The sequence below is a fragment of the Pygocentrus nattereri genome, chromosome 1 (genome assembly GCF_015220715.1).
Source record: "Pygocentrus nattereri isolate fPygNat1 chromosome 1, fPygNat1.pri, whole genome shotgun sequence".
Lineage (NCBI taxonomy): Eukaryota > Metazoa > Chordata > Actinopteri > Characiformes > Serrasalmidae > Pygocentrus > Pygocentrus nattereri.
Window position 1 is genome coordinate 36,301,876 of NC_051211.1, and position 19,820 is coordinate 36,321,695.

At 38.7% G+C, this 19,820-nt stretch overlaps 1 protein-coding gene across 9 annotated transcripts in view; it reads left to right on the plus strand.

Moving 5' to 3' along the window:
* The window catches only part of LOC108427070 (kinesin-like protein KIF21A), a 55,340-nt gene extending 43,175 nt beyond the window's left edge, over nt 1-12,165 (plus strand). For 3 of the 9 annotated variants that reach the window (XM_017696994.2, XM_017696996.2, XM_017696999.2), the window contains 14 exons: nt 1,302-1,467; nt 1,790-1,810; nt 3,496-3,553; nt 4,486-4,540; nt 4,638-4,804; nt 5,256-5,381; nt 5,942-5,974; nt 6,432-6,568; nt 7,143-7,317; nt 7,563-7,727; nt 9,104-9,221; nt 9,575-9,745; nt 10,805-11,007; nt 11,239-12,165. In XM_017696994.2, coding sequence (XP_017552483.1) covers nt 1,302-1,467; nt 1,790-1,810; nt 3,496-3,553; nt 4,486-4,540; nt 4,638-4,804; nt 5,256-5,381; nt 5,942-5,974; nt 6,432-6,568; nt 7,143-7,317; nt 7,563-7,727; nt 9,104-9,221; nt 9,575-9,745; nt 10,805-11,007; nt 11,239-11,296 — 1,653 coding nt within the window. In that variant the 3' untranslated portion in view covers nt 11,297-12,165. The remainder of the gene's footprint in view (nt 1-1,301; nt 1,468-1,789; nt 1,811-3,495; nt 3,554-4,485; nt 4,541-4,637; nt 4,805-5,255; nt 5,382-5,941; nt 5,975-6,431; nt 6,569-7,142; nt 7,318-7,562; nt 7,728-9,103; nt 9,222-9,574; nt 9,746-10,804; nt 11,008-11,238) is intronic. The other 6 variants (XM_017696995.2, XM_017697000.2, XM_017696998.2 and 3 more) reach the window with 5 other exon arrangements.
* Nucleotides 12,166-19,820: the final 7,655 nt, after the last annotated feature.

Sequence of the window (19,820 nt, forward strand, 5' to 3'; positions counted from 1 at the left end):
AGTGTCTTTCCATTTAAACAGAATTAATCTCCTGGCAAGGAGAGAGCAGAAAGCAAACATATTTATATCCCGCCTGTTAGGAGCGCTATCTATCGGGACTACACCGAACAATGATATGAATGGTGATGGCTCCACCACTTTCCCAGAGACCTTTGAAAAAGTCTCGAAAATAGAATTCCAAAAGGTATACAGTTTTGAGCATGACCAAAACATGTGCAGAAGTGAAGCAGGAGCTAGCCCACATCGGTCACATGTAGGGTCTAAACCAGCCTTGATCTTCGAAAGCCTAACTTTAGACCAATGTAGACGGTGTACAATCTTAAACTGAATGACAGCATGCTTTACACAGATAGAGGATGAGAAGATTCCTTGTATTATTTTGCGCCATGTTTCTTCTAATATTGTTCCACCCAGATCCATTTCCCATTTACTTTTAAGAAGCTCTAATGAGGTGTAGTTATGTGAATCAAGTAGTCCATAAATTATACTAATTGCCTGTGTATTAATTGCTTTATGTTTATAGATTGATTCTAACAGAGAGATTGAAGGTGATAATGGAAAGCTGTCCAGATTTGAGGATACAAAGTTCCGAAGCTGTAAATACCTGTAGAAGTGTATTCTAGGAATATTATATCGCTGTGTTAGCTGTTCAAAAGAGGCAAATTTACCATCAATATAAAGGTCAGATAAAGAGACTACACCCCTTTTGGCCCAAAGAGCAAAAGCGTCATCTGACATTGATGGAGGAAACATATGGTTATTTACAATTGGAGCTGCCTGTGACAATCCCCTTAGGGAAAAAGACCTCCTAAACTGATTCCAGATTTTGATTGCACCTATGACAACAGGGTTTGAACAGAAGTTAGTAACAGGTTGTTTCAATGGCAATTCAGAACACAATAATGCAGCTACAGACGTGGACAAGACAGACGACTCCTCCAGGGTCGTCCAAACAGGGGTGCTAACTTCATCCTTCATCCAATACAACAGAGCCCTTATATTCGCTGCCCAGTAATAAAACAGAAAGTTCGGGAGTGCCAGACCCCCTAAATTCCGGGATCTCTGCAGTGTTTTTCTTTTTTAACTTAAACTATCTTTTAAGTATATTTTAATGGAAAGATCCACACAGAAACACCCCGTCCCATTTTTAAGTCTCCTGCTGTTTCTTTGATTAAAGAAGTGTGACAATTCATAACCAACCATCATATCAGTCAATATGTCACTGTGTAGCTGTTATTTAAAAAAATAACTATTTGCATAAACGCTGAGAAAGTCGTAGTATATATTTTTTCCACTACCAGGGCCTACAGGTGGCACAAAAGGAGTCTCAGATCAAAGTGATGGAGGGCCGTCTGAAGCAGACAGAGATAAACAGCGCCACTCAGAACCAGCTGCTCTTCCACATGCTGAAGGAGAAAGCTGAAGTTAACCCAGAGCTGGATGCACTTCTGGGAAATGCTCTGCAAGGTGTGTCTCTCTCACACACACACATAAACACACATATGGCATCCATCACCCACACTGGAATAAAGTAATGCAATCGAATTTGCTTCATTTAAATATGCGCATTATTTTCACATGAAAAATATACTACATCAACACAGTTTTGTTCTGTTGTCTTACTTTTAGCAATACTTGTATTGCTGTAATATATTTTACATGGAAATCAGGTAAATTCAGTGCATCACTTTTTGAATGCCGCATGGGTCTCGTATTCCATATTCCGGCCTGCTCTTTTTTAGTTTGATCTTGATTTGCTTTTCTCTCTTTGTCACTTGAACTCAAACAGAGCTAGGTAACACACCAGCCGGTAAGTAAAGGTCCCCATGTTCTCCCTCAAGCCGGTTCATGAGTGCATGTGTTTCCCACAGATTAACCACACTCTAGCCTTGATGTGCATGAGGTTCATCTTATAACTTTTTCACTAAAAATCTCATATGAGCTTAAAGAAATACTCCACTGTTTTTCAGCCTAATCTTTGTCTACCGCATCTGTATCTTAAGGTCGATTACCATTCACAATTACTTTGATGTGTTTCCTTGTACTTAATAAAAGAAGAGAAAACCTGTTGACTCAAACCTTTTTAATAGAACGCAATGGACAGGTGTTGAAGTGTGTTCAAAGTCAACAGATTTTTTTTCTCTTTTAAGAGGGACACGTTGAAATGACTGTCTGTGGTAATCACCCACACAATTCTGACCTCCCTTCAACTTACTTTGTTCTCACGTTATTAGGATTACACAATACAGATGTGTTACTACTGTTACCAACAGTTTTGCAACCCCAGCCTTGTTGAGTTGTAAGCCGACACTTGGCTGTCAGAACCTCAGAGTCTCAGAGTCTCTCACATGCCCCACTTCTTTCAGATGAAACATTTTTCAGCAACACTGCAATGCATGTCACCTCAATAACAGTCTTTAGTCATATCTTACTTTAATGTAATTAATGGTATGTATACCAATATTGCGTGTCATATGAATGATTTTTTCAAACTGAGCACTGGAGTGTATATCCCAGCTAACATCATTCCAACAGGAGTTGGAATTATTTGCTGTAAATTTAAAGACATTTTAGCAGGTTTGTTTAATACTATAACAAGAAATCTTACACAATGCATCAATGAATGATGTGTGAGCGTTTGTATGAATATTTGTATGTGTGTGTTTGTGTGTGCACTAGGACTTTAATAAAGACTTTGCTGTGTCCATATGCGGTTTATACAGTATAGAGCAGTGGTCACCAGCCTTTCTCCTGGAATTCTCCCTTTCAACCCATGGCTAACCCACCTCTTTCGACTAATCTGTGACATCTGAAAGCAATAATTAGATGGTAGGGTCAATTATGGTTAGAGCTTAAATCCAAAGGGTGGTGGTGACGTTTGATATAGACAATGATAGATCATTTTAGATATTGAAATATGTTGTTCATTTGTGTTATGCACCCATATTGTACATACTGTACTTTTTTCTTGCACTGATATGGGACTGCATTGTCATGACAGTCTGATTCATCAGCTCACATAAACTACTTCTCTCTACTGACAGTCTAGGTCAATGAACATTTTGCAATTGTCTTTTACAAGAGTAGTGGTTAAATTGGCTGCTTAAGTGTAACATAAGTAAACCTTACCCAGGGGTTATAATAAGGTATACTACAGTAGCATGTCATGTTAATCGAAATTACATGAATCTCAATAACTACTTGGCACTGTTTAGTTATCAGAAACACATTCACCTGTGTTTTTAATCATAGTCTTGTCTGTTCTTACCTTACCTGTCTTTGACACCAAAAAAGAGTAAGACAGGTTTTTTTGGGTTTTTTTTTATTTTTTTTTTTTTATTGTGGTTTAAAGTATTGGCTGAGACCAGAGACTGTATTTGTCAAGACCAATGGCGAAGACATAGACAGCAATGAGACAGTTAAAAAAGTATTAGTATGAGTATTCATGTGTTTCGACTAACTGTGGTGTGGCCTGTATGTTCTGTGCTTGCTCAGAGAATGGTGATGAAAGCAGCAGTGATGAATCTGATCGAAGTCCTGCCACTGAGGGAGGGTAAGTGACACAGACTGTCCTTATTGCTTGCAGTAATAAATACAGTGCAAAGATGGAGGTTTATCCCTTTAATCTTGAGCCAAAAAACATCTATTTCTTTCAGTCTGATCCGTTCAATCTTTTCTAAACTTATTTCTTAAATACATTGTTGTTTGTGTGTGATATATAAATAACGTGATCGAACATTTGCCATTTGCTGTTACTTTGATTATGTAATTCCAATATCCATCCAGACTCCATTCTGAATGTAAAACACAGTCACTCAGAAACTACCACAGTGCACTGAACAATAAAAACAATGTGGTTATTCTTTGATACAGTGAAAGAAAACACATTAGAACAGAGAAATTCCACATACTGATCCATTTTACTATGACCAACATAGACATATGTGCTCACCATCTACCATGGAGACAGATTGTAATGAGTCAAAGGGAACAAAGACAAAAATTCGGAATGTTTTGGTGCTAATGTATTAGTTAAGACCATTTGAACTTCCACTTCATTATTCAGTTATTAATTAGTACAGTTATTATTCAGTACCTACTAATAATGTTTTTAGGGATCATTAAAATGCAACTAAGAAAATTATTTGTAAGTAATGCATTTATGGGAGAGTGGAATTGAACTGCGAGACCACATATGAGTCCCTTGGAGTTTAAAGGGTTAACTCGCTTATTAGTTACAAACAAATACATAAATGATAAAAGTTTACATGTATTTTAATAAATCACAATATCATGGGTGTTGTTTTCCATTATTGATTGATTGTTTTAGTCAGCATATTCATTGCAGTTTGCATCAGCTCACTTTTATGAATCAAAACTGATGGTCAGTACTAGTGATCAATTTCCAATTTTTCTGCTGGCTAACATGCCACATTAAGCTATGTAGGTATAATGTGTCAGTTGAGCTCTTGTGATCTGTTGTAGCTCTTTGGCCTCAGATCTGATGAAGCTGTGTGGAGAGTCTAGACCCAGGAGTAAGGTATAACATGTATAAATTAATATTATTCATTAATACACAAACACACACACACACACACTCATATGGAGTTATTTTTACTTTTTTCCTAATTCACCAGGCCCGCAGAAGAACGACCACCCAGATGGAGTTGCTTTATGCCAACAGTGCTGACCCTGATGCACCTCCAGATGAGTTCTCCTCACCTCTGCTTCCTGTGATTGAGAGCCCAGAGGGCATTGGGGATCTGGTGTCCCCCTCTGGTTTGGCAACAAGGACAAGCACTATGTATGTACATGTTTTGGCAGTAAAAAAAACTTGAACAAGTCTTTTGTAGGCTGTTCAATGCTATTGCATTTTCTAAAGTAATATGTTAAACTAAAAACTGGATTTAGTCATTTTTACTATTCAGTTGTAATCAAGTATCCAACAGAGAAAATATTTTAGATTGTTATGAATAAACAAACACAAATGTTGAATATTTGATTATCACTTTCAGCTAGAGGGCCATATCTGATTTAGTGATTTATCTTTGTGTTTACACATGCATGATTTAACACACATTTGTCATTGTTTTACTTTGCAAGAATATATTGGTTTTACAATCTATATATCAAAACTACAATGCTCATCCCTAACATACACCAAAACTGTCAAATCTCTTGCTGCCCTGTTGCACTTTATATATTTGTGGCTTGTAAATGTTAAGGGGCTTGTCATCTTCATTTATCCCATGTAGGTCTGGTGTCAGGTCTCCCACGTCAACAGAGAGGACATCAGCAGAACGTTCCCCTCTAACTCGCAGGAGAATGCAGGAAAGGAGTCAGACTCCCACGGACAAGCCCACCTGTCAGGATGCCAAACAGTATGAGCTCACTTGCACTGCTTCCACACCAGTTAGCTACACTTGAGTAGAATTAACTCATTACAGTCAGCATGTTTTGGCAACAGACTTTTATAATATCATTTATTTTATTTAATTTTATTTATTTTGATAACAGAAATTGTACGCCATGGTCTTTTGACCAGAAATGTTACAGAATGTTCAAACTACTGATGGAAATCATAATCATCTGCATGGGATATATATTTTATTGAGGCATTTTACTTTGAGAAGGCTGTTGACCCTCACCAATTAAGTCAAAATTAAAAACAGAGTGACATTTATAGACAAACTTATATTGATAACTAAGCCTGTATCACTTACTAGCCTTACATTATATGATTATACAATATATTTACTCATATATTAACAGTAGGAAAGTTAACAGTTAGCACTTGTGCGTAATTAGACATGTACTAAATCAGTGAGTTTTCAACAAAATGTCCAAACAACCAAAAAGTTGAAACTCCGGACTAAGCTCTGTAATCATTTTTATGACTGAATCCTGCAGTACATGTTTCAGTTTCGCTGTTTTCTTTCAGGATGGATGACTCTTTTGTGTTAGAGGCTCAAAGGTAGCTGTTTCTTAGAGTCCATCATTCTCTCCCCCCCCCTAACATGCCTCTTTGATCCTCTAATCCTCCTCTTGTCTCTACATTAATCTGGGAACAGTGCCTTTAGTTCTGTAAGCTGCATGCTGTCTACAGCCATCGTGGATGTGCATGTACATCATCATTCTTTAATACTTTAAGCTGATACCTTTATTATGTTGTATTTTAGTAACACATTTGTAACCATTTTTATTAGAATAACCCGTTATTCTTTTACATGTGAAGCTGCAGCTCACAACACTCACAATTACTTATTTGTGATGCACTTTGTTTTGTAATAGAGTAGAATTTGATTTTTTTTTTAAACAATTTGTGAGTCTGTGTCATCAAAGAACTGTTCTTAAACCACTTTGTATTTCCTCTTAGTTTTTAGGATTTATTATTAATAATTTTTTTTGTTTGTTTTTACTTTTCTGTCCAGGGGAGTGATCAATCCATTTGCATCCCCAAAGGGCACTCGAGCAACCAGGCTACAGTGTGTGTACACAGCACAGGGACACACTAAAGCACTGATGTGTGTCGACTCCACTGATGATCTACTCTTTACTGGCTCAAAGGGTAAAACCATGCAACTCTGAAATTTTCCTTTTTGGGAGCTTTTTATGGAAGGAAAAGAAACATACTAACAAAAATACACTGAAAAGAGAGATGCATTGATATGATTTACTTGATAAAAATTTGTCTAATTTTCACATCCTTTAATATAATATATTACATCAGCACAGCTATTGACAAACGTAAAGAAATGAAAGACAAACTGTTGCTCTGATTCAGATCAAAATGATCACTAGACAGTGTGGAATATTATACATATGTTGCTTCGGACATCATGTGTAATTTTCAGAAAAAAAAAGATTTAAATGATTCAAATGTGTTATGTTATTGCATTAGATTTATATGTGTTGCATGAAGTCTTGGCATTAATGTAAACTGAAAGGATCTATTTGAGTCCCATGATTTAAAGCACTGTTTTTGTTGTTCTTACTGTACAGTGTGCATTTGGGACAAAATGGTGCTTCTATTTTATTCTATTTATGTTATTTTGGCACCTCTACTACTGAAACTAAAGCTCTCTGCCTTTACTTTAATGAATGAATAATAAAATATGCTGAATTTGTCTGTCTTGCTCTAGACCGCACGTGTAAGGTGTGGAACCTGGTAACTGGGCAGGAAATCATGTCTCTGGGCGATCACCTCAGCAGCGTGGTCTCCGTTAGGTACTGCTCCAGTTTGGTCTTCACTGTTTCCACTGCGTACATCAAAGTATGGGACATCCGTGATTCAGCCAAGTGCATCCGTACACTCACGTGAGTTATATACAACACCTGGCCTTAATTCATTGTTGGTTTATTTAAAACTGTGTAAACTGTGTGAGGATATTGGCTGGCTAAAGGTGGTAGTAGTTTATTATCTTTAGAGCCTATTTATGTGTGCAAAACGCTGTTTTTTTCCTTTCTGTTTAATTTTTTCAATATTGTTGTATTTTCTTATATGCTCTTAATTCCTCTAAAGATAACTAGCTTACATTCACTTGCATGCTTTCTTGTATTAGATCTTCTGGTCAGGTATCTCAGGGTGATAGCTGCGCTGCTATGGGCAGCAGAGCGGTTGCCATCCCTCCTGGAGAGAATCAGATCAACCAGATCGCACTGAATCCTTCTGGAACATTTTTATACGCTGCATCGGGCAACTCAGTCAGAATGTGGGATCTGAGGAGGTATGGAGCAAGGCCTGAGCGAGTATTAACATCTTGAAACATCTTATTGTTTTTGCTGTATAAAGTCATCCACAAGGTTCTATTTACATATTTGTAGAATTTTTAGCTCTTTGTATAATTATTCGAGTTCTTTTTTCATTCTCTGCTGTTCTGTATTTATTATAGATTTGATTTGTTAATTTATTCTGTATATGTTAACCTACTGAAAATGAATAACCATTACAGTTATGTAACTGTGTCGCTCATTCTGTCCTAGAAGTCCTCCTTTTCAAAAACCTGCTTGTTTGCTATCATTAAGTAACAGAAAAACTACCAACCTCACTTAAAGTTGCAGTATCCATGTTTTGATTGGCTGTTTCATGAAACTTGTTTCACAAAGTTCAAAGACTTACAAATGCTGCAACTGAGTTTCAAGTGAGTTGCTGTAAGTTTTACTTTATGCAGCTCAAGTGCAATTTAGTTTCATGTAGGTTTCATGTAAAAATTTCATCATGTACAGCTAGCCTTAGGGTTAAATTAGCTCTCTCAAGTTCTTACACTGATCAGCACTAGAGAACATAAAAAACTGTTAGTCTTTAGAGCATTTTCCTCATTTCACACTGTTCAAGGACATTGTCCTTCATTCATGTCGTTCTTGCAACAAAAATAGCTGGCACTGTCAAGAACTGATGCATTAAGCTTACACTCCATTGCGCAAATTTGCATTAAAAGTTGATGCTCATCTGTGTAGCAGTGCGAGTAAAAATACTGTGGTTAAGCAGGAGATGAAGACATAATTCTATTGAAAGCATTTAACTAGATGCCATGGAACAAAACAAGACCTCTGAATTAACTTATTTAGGTACTGTTTACATTGTGAATGCCAACCATTGACAATCCTTTTTAGTCTGAAATTGCTGTAACAAAGCTGAACACATTTAATAGCACAAAGAAAGCAGATAGAGGAGTACTTTTATGAACATGATTTATTTATTCAGTCATTCAAAAGTGAAGTCTTTTGCCACTGGGGCTAACATTAGTCAGTTTATCATTAAATGAGGGGAGTCACTGTCTTCTACAAAAGGTCAAGTATTTTCTGTTCAGTATATGATGTGGAAACACATTGGTTTGTTTAGGTAACATTGAGAACAGACAAATATTTTTTTCTAACTTAAGATAACGTTTTCAGCACCAGCTTTTAGCATTTCCTATTTTACATGTGAGGAGTAATTACTCAGAGAATCTCTGTGAGTTTGTTTGCTTGTCAGTTAATCTCAAACATTCTGAAGACAAATCTCATTTTTAAAGAAAATGTGTTGAGTTGTTGGTAACTGTCTTTATACCAAACTGTGTTTATCAATGTAATCTACAGCATAGCCTTGTCCATCATCCTCTAGGTTTGCTTCTACAGGGAAACTGACAGGTCACCTTGGACCAGTAATGTGTCTGGCAGTGGATCAGCTTGGGAACACTCAAGATGTGGTCATCACAGGCTCCAAAGACCACAACTTGAAGGTACCCAGACACACACACAGACCAGCTAAAACACTCATTGGGCTGAGAATGTCAGTCCTGCTTGGGCTTCCAGTGTGTAGGCTGCATTTAATTACTACCTTTCAACCACAGCTCACTCACAACTACACAGGCCATTGCAGCTAATTTGTAGTTTGCTGAACCTAAACAATGGCTTTAAAATATTAATCAAGCTCTCAAGGTTCGACAAATATTGTTATGCACTGCGGTTCTCTAAATATGTACTTGTGCACCCCTTTATTATCAGTTCTGCCCAATTACTGCATCCCAGGGGGAGAGACGGTAGATGGTGAATGGCTCTGAAACTGTGTGTATGTGTACATGCTTTGTTTCAGATGTTTGATGTGATGGAGGGAGCTCAGGGGAGCATCCCCTCTGCACATAACTTTGAACCAGCCCATAAAGATGGAATGGAGGCACTGAGCATACTGGGAGAATCACTGTATAGTGCTGCCCGAGACCATTGCATCAAGAGATGGGACTTGTCCAGCAAACAGCTGCAGCAGGTACGAGAGAGAGTGACAGCGTCAAGGTTCATTATATGGATATTCACATATGATCAACACTTCTCAGCTGCTGGAGTGAGCACAGAGTGGCTGTGTATGATATTTTTATGTCTTTTTGTACACAATGTGACTTCTCAGGGGTAGCCTAACACTGAACACTCACAGGTAGGCTTACAGTCAAAATTGTGTTGTAAAGTATTATCAAACGAAAGTATGAAGCCTTGTACATTTAAGCTCATTTGTAAAACAAATTAGATGGGTTAGCACTGAGGAAGTGATAAAGGGCAAATATGAGTCCTGAGACATGGTCAGTAGAGAACCACTGGTACAGAGAACAAAATGTTCTTTCATGATACCGCCTACTAGCATGTTGTTGGTCTAATTAACACCTTAAATGGTCAGGGCCTATTGCTGGACTCAGTGTTTTATGACAAACCTTATAACTTGGAATCAATCAGCCAGTTTGTACTGCCATCCCTATGGTTAATGAATAATAAGCCTTAGTATGCAATAACCTTGTCTTAGGCTTATTGTTTATTTTAAGGGGTTTAGCACATTGGCAGATTAACAACAGATATGAAGTTAGCTTGCATGATGCTGACTGGCTGTGTATTCTACTGGTGGTCAGATATTTATCAAATTTTCTCAGTGTTCAGTGCAGTCTTACTTGTATTGCTGAACTCAGCTTCGCTGGGGTAGCCTGTTTATGCTTAGAAAGTAGTTACATGCTTACTGGTGTATTCTTAGGTAAATGCTTTACCTATTAACTCACAATGTATAGTGGGCTGTGAGCAGAGTATTTATTAGTGTTTGTGTGTGTGACGGTTTTGCAAAAATGAAAGAATGGACAACTTGGACAGTATTGTTTGATAATCTCTATAACTGAAAATCACAACATTTGTAGAAAAGAATGTTTTGTTCAGCCCTAAAGTTGTGTGACTATGTAGTAACATTAGTGTACGATTAACACATTTGAAAATTTAAACCCATTTACGGTGTATTTTAAATTGTGGACATAACATTTTTGTTCTGTATTTATTTATTTATTTCCACATTAAGCAGCATGTAGACAGAGCGCACTCTGATTGGGTGAGTGCCCTGGCGGTGATGCCAAGTTCCAGGGTGCTATTGAGTGCATGCAGAGGAGGACTGCTGAAGTTGTGGCATTCAGACACACTCAGACCTCTAGGGGAGCTGAAGGGACACGACAGTGCCATCAACAGCATCTCCATTAACAGCACTCATCTCTTCACCGCCTCAGAGTGAGTCTTATAGACGTACCCATTTACACAAAAGAGCAGTCTGACCCAGTGAACACAACAGACACTAGCAAACAAAACATTTTGTTGCTATGCTGTACGTGTTAGTGATTGTTGGGAGAATCCCAGATCTTGACCTTAAATCCAGTTTCCAGTCTTCAGTCTCATACACATGTACATCCCTTGAGGTAGATAGAAACACTAAACACTGTTGTTGTTGTTGTCCTTTTGCAGAGACCATACAGTGAGGATCTGGCAGGTGAAAGGTTCTCTGGACGATGGGCTCTATTGAAAGAAGCACAGCACTGGATGTTACTGGATACAATGTGTGTGACTTTAGAGACTAAAAGAACTCAGTTGCACAGCAGAAAGAAAGCTGAAGGTAGCTGATGCTCTCTGTCAGCTATTTTTCCCGTAAGAGATTGCTAAATTCCTCGCTCAATGGAGTGTTTGTATTTCTGCTCTGGCTGTTTCCTCCACCAATATGCAGCATCACTCGTGTGGTGCTTCTGAGACTGAAAGAGCACAGTGCTCCTTGATGATCAATGTCTCAAAGTGCCCTGCTCATGAGGGCCTCCTGGAGTGCAGACAAATGCTACTGCTACTGCTGAACGCATGAGCAGATGCTTAGGTCATGTGCTTGTAGCGAACGAGGCTGGAAACCAAAGCTGGGCTTTCAGTTTTGTAAGCGCAGTGAATCTGGCAACCGTATAACCTCTGCACCTTGACTGAACAGGACCAAGATGCTCTTAAATTATACAAGCGTTATTGATGTCAGTACTCTCCAATGGTTGGTGACCAAAGTGCAAAACATGTGTGTTCATCTCAGCTGTGACCGTTCTCAGCAGCAAAAACAGCTTTGCCTCAGTGAACTTTACAGTTAACTCAATTTCCTGTGGTATAAATACAAATGCACCCATGCGTTTCTGTTTGAGAATCAGTGTCATATCTTCAGTATTTGTGATGTATGTTAGTATTACTGTCTGATTTCTGAAGTGCAGATCTTTAAATGTAGGCACAAATGCACATGTTGTCTTTTTTCTTGGACAGCTTTGGGCTACATGTTGTAGAATACACTGTAAACTGGAACAACATCTTAACCATTTTAGTGCAATGCTGTATTCCATTCCAGGTCAATACATTTCAAGTCTGAGTTGATAACATTGTTTCTATGTCTTCTGTTTAGTGGTTGAAATATATTATGAGTTTTGTTAATAGTACAGATCATGCTTAGAGGTTGGATAGAGGGAGAAATACATGTAATAGCATTCTATTAATGTCCTAGCTCTCATTTTATATTGTATTGGGTAGGCCTATAGCGACAGTACAACTGCACTGCAGCATTTCATCAGTAGAGGGCTGTGTAGAAATGTGAGTCGCTGAAGGAAGCCTGTGGTTTTTGTTCAGTGCATTCTACAGGTTCAACCTGCAAATGCTAAAGAGAGTTGTGGCCTGCAAGTTCACTTCCTGCAGCATAAGGAATGATTAAACCAAGACAAACAGGTTAGATAAACCACACAACCTTTGTACACCAGCAAAATGGATGTTATGATCAAAAAAAGAAGATTTGAAGTTAAAGTCTGATTTATGTAAGGAGGTTTAAAGGGGGGTGGGAAATATGTTGTCATTTTTGGGATAAACTGCCTCTCAGTACACTTTTCTGAGTATATCATGGGTATCATCAGAACCTGTACGACTTCAAACAATACCATGTGACTTATCATATAAGACTAGTCATAGAGAGCCTGCAAACGACAACCAGTGCGCAGTGGACATTGGTTTTTAAAAGCAGTCATTTGTTGTTTTGCTGGTGCATTTGTTCATTCCAAGATCACAAACCTGAAAAAAACTTAAATGCATATTTTGTTTTGTGAAAATGTCTTAGAGAGTCCTGATACTATATTTTTGCCTTATCATCCACTTTTGGGTTGAAAATTGACCATTGTGGAGACACTAAATCCAAATTATCATGCATTCCTACCATTTGAAAACGAAATGTAGTGTTATATGCTGACAGTGACTTCAAAATGTCATTGTGATATATATTCTGTATAATGCAAATTTTATGTGGGTATGTAAAAGAACATAAATAATTTCAAACATAATTTTTAAAAAAAGACAGACAGACAGACTGACAGACTGCTGATATTGACCTGATAGCCATATGCAATCTCTAGTTTGCACCCTCATTATAGTTAATGTGAGTGTGAAGTAATCACCTCACGACAGAAAATGTATTACAGTGCAATCAAGCCTGTCTACTTAAAGCATAAACCAAGTGCTTGTAAAAGCACATGATTTTCCATTATGGTCCATGTGTAAACATTCACTGTGTCACCTGTTTCTTGTTCAGATTACACCTGCCTGGGGATCTCTTTTAAGTTAGAAATGGAAAGCAGTATTTGTTTGTACAGTTGCACCACAAAGACGGTGTTAAGAACACTTGACTTCTCCTCGTCTTAACTGTGTAATCCTCCCAGGTCAGAGTGGTCAGGCCAAGGCTACTGCTGCTTTTCATATCACTTGGGTTTCAGACTTGATGCCAAACAAACACATAGGCAGGATTCAGATGGATTAATTATTGGGTTTCACTGAACATTTAATCAATAGCCAGACTAACCCCTTAAAATAGCTTGACATTGTTTAAATAGCGCTTGTGTTTGGATGTGATTAGGAAATATTAAACCTTTTCAGCTCTGCGGGGTACCTATGATTCTGAGTGAATAGTGAAGAGCTCCTCCACCCACCTCTTTTTTTCTCTCCTTCTCTCTCTGTCTCTGTCTTTGTCTCTCTGTATCTCTCAGGTGCAGAGTGGATTGCTTAATCAGGCATAGCTTTTAAATCAATCAGGATGTCTCACCAGGGAGAACAAAAAGCTTTGATTTGTTAGTCAGGCTCTCTCATTAACAGTAAGATTGCTGCTACTTCACTCGCTTCCAGCAGCCTACCTTGCTGTGGGTGTGTTTCTGTACATACAAGTAAATGAGCTTCAAATATAATAGCTTGTCAAGTTGAATCATCTTAGTCGTCATATCTGATATTTCTCATTTTGAGACAATTATTTAACCAATTTGTAGACATTTTATCTAGTAAAATTGTCTTATTAGCAGGTAGATTAGCTTCTTTCAAGCATTATATCTTGAAACTAGAAAATATCTACCAGTAAAATAAACATTAGATAAAATTACAGGTAAGAAAGATTCCAGAAATACGTTGAATAAGCTTATCATCATTTTGCAATGCTCATATAATGAGATATGTAGATATTTTGACTAGATTTAAGATATAATTTTTTCCACTCAGTGCATCAGTGTCTGTATGCTTTTATACTCTGGGTGCATTTGCAACGACATAGGTCACTCATACTCGACTCATATACTCACCCTCTCTGGATGAGTAGGCTGGCCCTCCCTCTCACCATCAGCTCCATTTACAGCTTTCCTTAGGGCTACAGGTTTATAGGTGGAACAGTCTCTCATCTTGGCAAAGTAATGAATGTCATAGATTAGAGATTGCTATTAATGCAACTTTATCGTATATGGTCATTAATGTAAAGCAATAACATCACCATACTATTACTAACTTACATATATGTACAGAAAAATGTACATAGTAATTTGTGTTTTCAGTCTGTTAAAACTTGGGTTCTTAGAGAGCTTTGAAACTTCATATATCCAAGTATTTCAAGTGCTGTATGTTTGTATGTCAAAGCATTATTTATACCTTGAAGTGTGTGTATCAAGAAATCTGCAACAGTTTAGGTGACTGAGCTGGTAATTAAGAAGTAGGCAGTTATGGGGGGGTATTTTGTATTGCCTTAAACATGCATATAAAAACCCGCTTATTCAGGCAGATACAGTAGCTATAAGGATGTGTGCGGCCTGAGTCCCGTCATGATTCCTGGCTTGATCAACTGTACCAGTCCGGCCCTTGTACTTGTCCTTATCTTCCCAATTTGGTAGCAGTTTGTGAATTAGGATGAATCAGCTAGTGGGTGGAAATTATCGACTAAATTGGGAAGAATATTGGGCAAAAAATACTTAGTCATCAAATAATTCTTATTTTGAGTCTGTTCTAAAGACATTTGGCGAGCCTATTTCATTTCATTGGCAAATTCCATTAATTCCATTCAAATTTAATTTCATTCCATTGGCAATTTTGCTTCTTTCAAGAAATAATGCAGATCATTTTGCTTCTTTCAAAAAATGATACTTGAAACAAACATTCTCCATCAGTGGGATAAAGATATTGGCCTTCACCAGATAAAATGACTTAAAAGAAACAAAAATTGTCCTGACATATAACCAATGACCCCACCTATGTACAAAGAGAGGGGCAGAGAGTTTCATGGTGGGCTAAGAGGGTACTGAGCAGGTGGCTGCCTGCATACCTCATGATGAACTAAGCAGATAAATGACCTCCAAAGGATCCATCATCCTCTTCCCTCACCCTGAGTCACTCGCAGTGGGTGCTGCAGTGAAGGTTTGGGATGTTTACCTTCTCCTACCAGCTTGAGGAACAGCTCAGACAGCATGTTAGTGGTAAGAAGCTGGGTATACTGGCATTCAGACATTGAGTGGCTAAATATAGTGGCTTACACACAGCAAAAGTGGGCCAACTGGGTGTCGGAATACAGCTAACGGGTGCCTGTCAGATTGAGGCTGAGCCAGTGAAAGCGCTCACTGGCCACTCAAATCTGGCAAAAGTCCACAGCTGATGAAAACTGAGTTGTAGCTGAGCCCATCAAAAATGCCAATAGGCTGTAGTATAACATTGTGTTAAAGTACATCAGTCTGTACATTTATCAGCATTTTTCACCAAGTGATGAAACAGGTATACACAGAGCCAGCTGCCACATTTAACTACTACAGCAGTGGGTTGCCATCGCTCCCAGTAGCTGTTTGAAGAGGCTGAAAGAAAGCTGTGAGAGTTGACAGCTGGAATAAAGCCAGCATTCTGCCAGTCCATGGGCATCCCCTGTTGGACTGGCTAGGAAAATGATAGGTCACTGCAGTACTGCATGGACTACAGCAAGCTCAACAAGTCCTTAGTCAAGGCAAATGTGCCTTGCCTAGCTACAACCCACTTGTTCAGCAAGTCCTACAATCTAATCTATCTTATGATCCACTTGCCTTCTCAACCTTTACAACATCTTAGCACATGCTTTGTGGACTTTCGACTGCAGACAGTTAATCAAGAAATTTGACAAGATCAGGGATGCACAATCCTGCGGCAGGAGGTCTACCACCCTGCAGAGTTTAGCTCTCACCCAAATTCAGCACACTCGGTCCAGATAACAATGGTTTTCAGGGGGATCTAAATATTAAAGCCAGGTGTGTTGGATCTGGCATCTCCAGGCCAGGAATTGGGCACCCCTGGACAAGATTGTGGCATCACGGCATGTACAAGTGGATAGAGGCCTGCCAACTACCAAGACTACATCTCCCTTGTCTTTCTTAGTGCTGCCGCTACTTTCAGGTTATTTAGACATTGTGAAAGAAAATACTGGAAGACCTTTGCTAGTTGTGTGACACTTGTACAGCCAAGAAGTGTCTCTAGATAAGTCTAGTGCATTTTTATAGGAACTAGCACCAACTCCCCCATAGAAAGGAAAGGGGTTCCCATCTATGGCCATTCCCAATAACTAGTGGGGACACCTACACATAGTTGCAGCCAACTGATGACTTTATGGACTGTTAGTGAGGCATATAAGTGTTCCCATGACAAGAGGCAGAGATAGTGAGGAATAGACTTATGAAAAAAACATCTCCAGCTTCAGGATTTGCAGGGATATCCACATTCTGCACTACAACCCAGTTTATAATGTCAGGTTCCATCTGCTTTCTGACCCAACTGACCTTCCTACGCCAGTGTGACCTGGAGCTCAACCTCTCTGTAATCCTCTCCTGGACAGCGGTGTCAGAATCAAACAAATTTATTCTGGCCAAGATCATGACGGATTAATACCTGTGGCCACTTCTCTGTAGCTCCCTACACTCTTCATGAAATCTGGAGAGGATTACAGGGAACATCTGCAGTAAACATCATGTCCTGGTCCACCAGGGAAGCATTGCTGAAGATGACTGCCTACTGCAAAGGCCCCTCTGAGATCCTAGTACAGGTTGAGGCTCCTTGCACTTGGACCACCTGTGCATCTAGCAATCCTGGCCACCATGCACATACCCCACCTGTTCTGGCTCTCGAACCAGCAACCAGTCCATCAAATTCAGCAGCCACTGTGGGTCTGTTCTTTAGCCAACCACAGATCTGATAGGTCAATCCAACAGCAACAACCCTAGGTTACAGCCCAAGTATTAATTGTGAGATGTTAAGGAAAGAAATAACATCAAAATAACAAAATCTGTATTATTTTCATTGACCAAAAGGCTTAAATGAACATAATGTTAAGCCTAGTTGGTGACTGCTTGTGAGTATGATCTACTAACCAGTATATGCAATAGGGGAGATAAATTGTTGGACTATGAGTGGGACTAATAACACTTCACTGTGTAGTGGGTGCGCCAGTGCTTCAGCAAATAGGGCACTTCAGTGCTAAAGTGGAGATAAAGAACTGCCTGTCTGAACTGTTCTTTTTTCTGATCATGTATATGTGTATATAACCATTATAACTGTTCTTCATCAGTAAAACCCATTTTAAACATCAGAATAAATACAAATAAACACCAATACAGTAAAAAGCAGAAACATACAGAGTTGCTTCCACAATTTTTTCTCCCCAAAGCCCCCAGCCAATGTGTGGATTTATTCAATTCCATCAGCAGCCCACCAGATTTCATTTCTTGAGGTCTTGATTAGCTGACCCAGGTGTTGGATCATAAGTACACATAGTCCCAGGCTGCCACAAGGAGAGGTTTGGAAATGGTTCAATGATAAGGTTAACTTACATATAATAGCTTACAGTATTAATAGCATTTGTACTTATTCTAGCATTAGTCTGAGCAAATAAATGTCTAGTGTCCAGTTTAAGAATAAAAAAATGTGCTATACTATATGTGTACGGGCGTAAGTGTTAGCAGGAGGCCCCCCTACGGCCTCCATCAGCCAAGGGCCCCATGACAATTCAAATTCAACAGACGTACTGTACGTGTTGATGCTAAGTAGCCTACTCTGAAATAGATATGAAAATGAAAAACATTAAAAATGACTGTGGTTTGCAATTGTAGTGAAACTTCTTGGCAATTTCAGCGCAATCGCACCCCCTGTCGTAGTTAGAATACTCCATGCTGTTAAATGATGACACAACTGTGTGAAAACAGAGAGGCATAAACAGGAAAATTAAGTGACAGTCTACATAATGGAGAGGATGTTCTATTTGTTCAGAGGAAAATTCAAATAGAGTTATCCAAGATACGGAGGACACAAAAAGATTGTCACACGTCTCTCAAGGCTAGCTTTGGTTTTTCAGTCAGAACAGTGCTGCCCAGACTCAGACTGGTCATAATGCTGTTTTTAATGTAGATAACTCATGTTGGTAAGTAGTCAAAAAAAAAAGGGCAAAATCTACTATAAGTTACAGATTACTACTCTCAACATGTAATGGGACCATTACATCCTGGAAGAAGTCATCTCACTACCCGTGAGTTATTCTGTTTCAAATGATTTCACTGTAATGATTTTGCATGTTTCAGGCTTTAAACAAGCTAAATTATCTGCCAATACAGTATATGCAGTGCCTATTCAACCTCCTGCAGATTTTGCTAATTCAACTAGTTGCAAATAAGTTAGAGCCGCCAAACTTTGAACAAGAGCAGCATTTATTAACAGATGCCTAAATATTACAAACAAAAAATACATTTTAAACATAAAAATTAGGATCAATTATTATTAAACCCCTAGGTTTTGTATTTTGTGGAATAACCATTGTTTGCAATTACAGCTATTAATCATTTTTATAAGACCTGATCAGGCCGGCACAGGTCTCATCTCACACGAGTCATCTTGGCCCACTCCTCCATGCAGATCTTCCTCAAGTTGTCTAGGTTCTTTGGGCATCTCTTGTGGACTTCCACAAGTTTTCAATTGGGTTAAGGTCAGGAGACTAACTAGGCCACTGCAACACCTTGATCTTTTCCCTCTTAAACCAGGCCTTGGTTTCTTGGCCATGTGCTTGGGGTCATTGTCCTGTTGGAAGATGAAATGATGACCCATCTTAAGATGCTTGATGGAGGAGCGGAGGTTTTTGGCCAAAATCTCCTGTAAGGGATAATTCATCAAAGCATGTGATGCTCATTGTTCTTAATACCTCAAATACTTAGTACTTGAGGGAACTGGTTTGAGGGGGGTTATAATAATTGAACCTCTGGTAAAACTTACAATTTTTTTTTAAATTAATACACCGAGGAACAACATTCTTTTTCGCTGCAGTGCATTCCACATGTCCAGGCCCATCTACTGTCCAAATTTCACAACACCACGTTAACTCCAAATGTGTAAACCTGCAAAACCTGCAGGGGGTTGAACACTACTTGGAGGCACTGTAGATCATTTCACTTAATGTCTAACAGTGAAAAATGTCTAGAAATAAGGTAAATAATTGTGTTATATTCTTAATCTCAACATGAAAAACTTTAGATATAATGACAAGATTTAAGATTAGTTCACTTAGATAAAACATTTTTGCACTGTAGATGGATGCGCAACTATGCCTCCAGGGGGCTTCATATAAATTCGCTCCTATTCAACATATGATATTTTATTAGTGTATGAATAACAGTAGGTTCAAAATTTCCCTTACACACACACACACACACAGTTTTACACACGCGCGCGCGAGCTGCCTGTGTTGTGGAGTGACA